Below are 6,868 nucleotides of genomic sequence, written 5' to 3' on the forward strand. Positions count from 1 at the left end.
TAAGGCTTTCCTGACCCTGCTGAGCTTTGGCTCTGTGAAGATAGTTATCATCAGTGCTGTGGCTAAGGCTTGAATCAATAATTTTTACTAACATATGTTTATTAATTACTAATTCTTGGATGGCATTAGTGTTCTTCGGTTCCCATGGTTTAGAGATCTGTCCTTCTGAAGAAAAATATTTCAGTGGGTCTGGGTGGGGATTTTTATTTTTATTGGTTGGTTGTTTTTGCTTTATTTTGATTTATTTAAAATAAATTCATAAACTCTGTTAGAATTTTGCCTTGGGGACCAGGTCGATCCTGGAAAAAAATCTACTCTGTCAATGGTTATCAGTGATGCAGAGTGCTGCTTGGAGTTACAGTACATGTGAGTTCAAAGCCATCAAGTAAATAAATGTGGACATGTAAGGTGATGTTTGCCAGGCTGATGTTTATAAGGTAGCCTCTAAAGAAAGCAAAGGTAGGGAATATAGACGTTTGAACCAAAATGTCAGGTTTCCTTCAGATGTAGCAAACATCTCTCTCCGTTTCTACAAAGTGTCTCTGTAATTGAAGAGCTTGGTCACAAGGTGTCACCGCAGCACTGACTTTCAGCCGCATGGCAACTGCACAAAAATCTAGGAAGTAACCTTTGCCCTGTGAAAGGTAGTAAGGAAACCACTTTTTTGTGTTTGTGTGATAGTTTCATTTATGATCAAACTGGGGAATCGCATTCGGTGATGTGTAGTTGGACTTGTGTAGTTCAGGCCTGGCTGGGTTTTCTGCCTTTCACTCTGCAGTTGGAGTCGCCTGATTTGTTTGCTTATCTTGGCTGTTACTTGGATACAGTGTGTGACACCCTCCACCACAGTGGGAGAAACCTCAAAGTCACCTGTAGCTTACTGTTGTTGTTGTTATTATTTTATGCTAACCAATAAATTTTTTAAAGTTTGGTACAGAAGTTCTCATATCATTTATGAAAAATCTCCATCTATGTAAGAAATAGTTAAAGCTGTTCCTTTTCTTGCCCCTTAAAATGCGTAGTCTTTGACATCAGGAGGGGATTATGATAAATTCTTAAGTAAGCCGGAATTAAAATTTTTAGCCTGTTAAATAAGCTCTTAAGCAAAGGCAGAATTCGCAGTGATAAACAGTTTTAGTTGGAGCTGTTGATGCTGATTTTGTCCTCTGTCAATTTCCTCTATGCATACAGTCACACACTCTGAGGGCCCAGTTCTGCTGCTGTAACAGAAGGCATTAGAAATAATTTGTATAGAAGCATTAAAGACTCTGTCTAATATGTGGTTCATGTGGGCACACCTGTGCCACACACATTCTCACAGTGCATGGTCACTGTTTCATATGGTGGAGGCGGGAAGGGGGAGAGGAGTGGAAACCTGCAGAAATAAAGAAATCCACTGGGTAACTGTGCATTAACTTGTCTCTGTGGCAGAAGAAAAGCAGTAACACTTCTCCTGGTCTCTGACATGGTAAAAGACTGTAGAAAGGTGCTTAATTGTACTTTATTTTTATTGTTACTTAAATAAATTCTGCACAACTGATTGTTTTTTTTATTTAACAATACAAGGTTTCTGTTTATTTTTCATATCTGTAATCAAGACGTGGCTTAGTATTGTTTCATCCAAACTGTCAGTGTACCCCAGAGCTGCTCCAAGGAGGTCTCCTGGTCTCTGCCTCGATGTCAAGGATCGGAGAAATGCTGACAGGAGCACAGTGTCTTGTAGTCTGCTATATGATTTTGACAGCTCATTCTGCACCACAGAGGGCGAAAAAAAATCACTGCAGCAGTGCAGCTTAAACTTTGTCTGACTGTTGTGTGGTTTTCTTGCTGTTTTAGGTGAAACATGGAACCCACTGAAGCTGCACTACCAACTACGAAATGTCCGTGAGCGATTAGCTAAAAATCTAGTGGAAAAAGGTGTACTGACAACAGAGAAACAGAACTTCCTTCTTTTTGACATGACCACACACCCTCTCACCAACAACAACATCAAACAGCGCCTCATCAAGAAGGTTCAGGAGGCAGTTCTTGACAAGTGGGTGAACGACCCCCACCGCATGGACAAGCGCTTGCTGGCGCTCGTGTACTTAGCCCACGCCTCAGACGTCCTGGAGAACGCTTTTGCCCCCCTCCTGGATGAGCAGTATGATTTAGCCACAAAGAGAGTGCGGCAGCTCCTGGATTTAGACCCTGAGGTTGAATGTATGAAAACCAACACGAATGAGGTTCTGTGGGCTGTTGTAGCAGCTTTCACAAAGTAACTGCATTCAGACTGAAGCGTTCTCTCTTCTTTCATGTAAACCAGTTTTTTTCTCTTTTATTGACTATTCATGTCTTCTGTAATTTGTACCTTCTCACATGATGAATCGGCTTTTGTTTAATGGGAATTATAAGTGGTGTATTCCCTAATTCTCTATCTGTATACAGGATTCTGCTGGTACAAGAGACTTTCCTGTTTAAAACAACAGAAGAAGGGTGAACTGCCATATTGGCATTCCATTTCCTATTCAGTTTGAGTTACCTTAAATACTTTGTTTAATTTTTCACCTCATTGTTGAAGTGGTTTGTCACCAAAGCTCCATGTTGAAATGTCTGTCAGGACATTTTATACACAGATATTTTCAATTACATATAACAAAATTACTTAAAAAGCAGAAATGCCATTAAGCAGCTTTGTCAATAGTTCCTGTAAAATGCCCCATAAATTTTAATTTTCATTAATGCAGGTCTCTTGTGTACTTATATTTTCATTAGAATGATAGCTGAGTCATAAGGCTAGTATAGAAAGGTCCAATTGTTTCATAAACCAGTTTTGCGAGGGGATACATTCCATTATATTGTGTATATATAGTTCAAATTGTATATTAACAACTGCCCCATCTTAGTATTTTGCAAGATCTACTTACTTGTACACCTGGTGCCCCTTATTTGTTGTCAGCCATTGCCATCTGATGCAAAGAAAGGCCTCCTGCAGAGGTCCTGTGTGTGAAAGCTGTTTGTTTCCAGAGTCTCTGGAGTTTGTCATCCAGGTATTCTCAGTCTATGCATTGCCGTTGAAAATTAGTGAATGGAAAGAGACTGCTTTCTATCATTGGTACTTTTTTCTTTCCCTCCACTTCTGTATGGAAAAGACTCATGACCAGTACAATTCTTAAATGCAGTTTTTGGTTTTGTACACAAATTAATGTTTGTCTCATAAACCTTGAACTATTTTACACTTCAAAAACAAAAAGTCAGTCCTAGCAGGTGTTGCATGTAAATGGTTAGCAAGTAATGGCAGCAGTTCAGAGAATTCAGATTTCTGTAATAGGATGCTCTGCTATATTTTAATTTTTATATATACAATTATGCTGATTAGCACACTATTGTAAAAAAACCCAAAACCTATATAAAACCCTGGCTTTTTAAAATTTATTGCCTCTTTGCCGCTGCTTGTTATTTCCCATTGATTTCACAGTGTAAATATTATGCATTGAAAAAATTAAGCATTGATTTCTATACTTTTTTCATCATACCAATGCAGATTTATAGTGGGGCTTACAGGTGTTTAGAAACCTTTTGGTTAATATTCAGAACAAGAATACTAGATGGTGTATAACTGTAGAGTTGAAATTTAAGAGATCCCTTAATCTGTATACTAGCTTTTTACCTACCGTAAATAAACTATGATCTTGAAAGTGCCTGAAACAGAGTAAGCATGTCACTTATACTTTTTTGTTGCTAATTAGAAAGGTTTTATTGCCTAACTGAAAGCTTTAGTTTATATCCTTCTTATTAGAAAGGGAGAATTTATATTAAGGAGTTCAAACTGACTTAATCAGTGGTGTTGCTCAGATCTGCAGGATTCATTGCTGGCAGTGGGGATAGTGCAACTGTGCCTGCCCTATATAGACCTTTCAGTCTTGAGCACAGCTCTACAGCCTCATCTGTGACTGGACTTCCAATTTTGCACTTCATTTTCAATCACTGAGATGCTTAAGTAGTTGACTTTAAAATGCAACTTAAATTCATCGTACCTCTAGAACCTTTTTTAAGAAAGGTTTTTAAAAATACAGTCCTTGACATTTAATGGCACACTGTTCTTTCAGTTCTTAATGCTATTTCTTTAGACAAATGAAATTAAAAATATATTGTAAAGTATTTCAAATTCTGGTTTACAAATAAAAAGACAAACAGTGTTCTCTCACTTGTAAGATGCTGTGTTGAAAACTTTGAGTGGCTTGGGCATGAACTTGGGACATCGTCTTTTAAACATTTCAAGCTGTGATTGCTTTTAAGTGGAAGGAAAATAAAAATTGCTGTGTTGCTCTTATATTTGACAGCTTATGGAATACTTTCTGTATACTTGGTAGTAGATGCAGCTCACAGCTTTCATTGTCTCTCTCATGTGATCTGTTTTCTCATTTTCTCTTGCTCTTTGAGAGGAGGAGAAAGTAATTCGGCAGAAAGGTCAGAAAAATGGTGGAGTGTGCAGGAGCAAGTTATGTGCAGAAAACTTTTTAAATGGTTTTGAAAATCTAAGCTACTTGAAGCATGCTTCAGACTGAAAGTATCCTTCACAGTCCTTTTTCTGGCCTCTCTTCATCCTGTGAGTATTCCATTTTCCTGCTAGTTTCATGTTTGTTTGTGGGGGATATTGGAGTTTTATCACCCTTATGGTCTTCATGGTTTAGAAGTAATCTATGGTTTAGAATCCTTTTTTAATTCCCCCTTGAAAGATTATTTGGGGTTTTGTGGTTTTTGGTTTGGTTTTTTTCCACACAGAGGATAACTGCACACAGTATTTATCAGCTTTATTTTGCTTAGATAGGACCTCTGACCGTGATAGGGAGAGTCTGTGCTGGACATGTCAAAGAAATTGGATGTAAGTGAGGAAGGGTTTGGGAAGAACAACAGTGTCTTTTGCTGGACCACCTGGTGTAAACCTGGATGTGCAGGGGAAATAGATGAGCTTTTGGAGTCCCGAGTCCTAAAATTGTGCTTCCAAAGGCCCAAAACCTCCAGGAAGGTAAGTTTGGCAGGTTAACAGGAACTGATTTGGCTGACATTGTTGCCTTTGTTGCTATTTCAGGTTTTAAAAAATGGTTAAATATGGGAGACTGTGTTGATGAGATTCAGGTACCCTTCTACCTGTGGGCTGCTACTGTAGCTCATAGAGACCTGCCTGGTTTCCAGACAGTTCTGTCTACTCCAAACCCTTGGCTCTCAGTGGCTGCTTCAAGTGAAGACTCTTATCCAAAGCCTGAGCTTGAACACGTGCCTCGAGGAACAGCATGTATTATTCAGGGACACATCCTTTTAAAACAAACTTTCAAGTCAAAACCAGGATGTTGAAAGTTAAATCACTAAGCAGTGTATAGACACACGCACGCACACACACACACATTTTCACAGTCCTTGAGATTGACATTGTCCTCTCCTGTGTTTCTAGAGGTGGCATTACAGTGCTGTTACATGGACTGGTAGTGAAACGTGTGTACCATAAATTATGCTTTTGAGGCAAAATTTGCATAAGTGGCGGTAAAAGGCTGCTGACTGTGTGCTCATGTGTTCATGCCCATTTCTCCTACAAGGTGAAGATATGTATTAACTGATGTGTTCTCTGTGAACTGGACTGAATCTGTACTGTAACAAAATAAAGCACTCTTTCATGCTATCAGCTGCAGGTGGTTACTGCGTATCACATGCATGCAATACATAAAGGATATATTTTTTTTTCATTTGCTCAATAATTTCCAGTTTTTCCTCAGGCTGCATTATTCACCAGTTTGAGAAACAACTTTTTTTAAAGGTTTTCATCAAAGCGTTAGCTCTCCTTCAGCTGGGCTCTAGGCAGTTCAGGCAGCCAAATTCTGTTATGTCCCAGTTATCCCTATTGTCCACCTTTTTCTGTGGAGGGGGGGTTCCAGCTTCAGAGAAATATGAATTTTTTTATAAAGTAATTTATTTTTGAAAAGAATTTTGGAAAAAGTAAGTTTACTCTGTGGAAATGCTTAATGCCTTTAACAATTTAATTACTTAGGAAATGAGATGCTGTCAGGTGCTTTGTAAGTATTAAAGTGAGATCTCAGGTGTGTGTATGGGGTGACTGCCTTGGGGCAGTGGTTGGGGAAGAAGCCTGGTCAAAGCTGCTGTCCATGTTAATCTCTGAATAAGATCTGGAGTTTCCTCACAGTGGGTCTTGCTTTCTCCTGCCCACAGAGCAGCAGCAGGAAGCCTGTGGAAAGCTGATGGTAAGAAATGTCTTCTGCTCCTGAAGAAAGCTGCTGTGGAAACACAGGAAAACCTGGGTCCCAGGACAGCAGACAAAACTAGGTAGCCTTCGGCTTTCCCCCTAACCTCCACCTTTCTGTACTTCGAGATAATCTGCTGTTTCAACTTTTTTCTCCCCTGACTCTGGGCTCTGGTTTTTGTTTCTTGTCTTCTTGCTTGGTGACTTCAGCAACAGTGTGGCCAGAAGGACCAGGGCAGTGATTGTCCCCCTGTAATCAGCACTGGTGAGGCCACACTTGGAGTTTTGTGTCCAGTTCTGGGCCCTGTAATCAGTGGGGATATTTGAGGTGCTGGAGCGTGTCTAGTGGAGGGGAACACAGTTGGGGAAGCATCTGGGACATAAATTCTCTGAGGAGCAGCTGAGGGAGCTGGGGATGTTTATCCTGGAGAAAAGGAGGCTCAAGGGGGACCTTGTCACTCTCTGCAACTCCCTGAAAGGAGAGTGTAGCCAGGTGGGCCTCAGGCTCTTCTCCCAGAGAAAAAGTGACAGGACAAGGGTAAATAGCCTCAAGTTGTGCCACAGGAGGTTCAAGTTGGACATCGGGAAGAATTTTTTCACTGAAAGGGTGGTTAAGCACTGGAATGGGCTGCCCGG

The 6,868-nt window shown here is 40.1% G+C and overlaps 1 protein-coding gene across 1 annotated transcript in view; it reads left to right on the forward strand.

Annotated features, from left to right (window-relative positions):
• GOLPH3 (golgi phosphoprotein 3) overlaps positions 1-5,656 on the forward strand; it is a gene marked incomplete at its 5' end in the record, with an annotated part of 29,888 nt that extends 24,232 nt beyond the window's left edge. The window contains one exon of the mRNA XM_031063078.1: positions 1,837-5,656. Coding sequence (XP_030918938.1) covers positions 1,837-2,261 — 425 coding nt within the window. The remainder of the gene's footprint in view (positions 1-1,836) is intronic.
• Between the last annotated feature and the right edge of the window lie 1,212 nt (positions 5,657-6,868).

Source organism: Geospiza fortis, unplaced genomic scaffold (assembly GCF_000277835.1).
Source record: "Geospiza fortis unplaced genomic scaffold, GeoFor_1.0 scaffold174, whole genome shotgun sequence".
In the NCBI taxonomy this organism is placed as follows: domain Eukaryota; kingdom Metazoa; phylum Chordata; class Aves; order Passeriformes; family Thraupidae; genus Geospiza; species Geospiza fortis.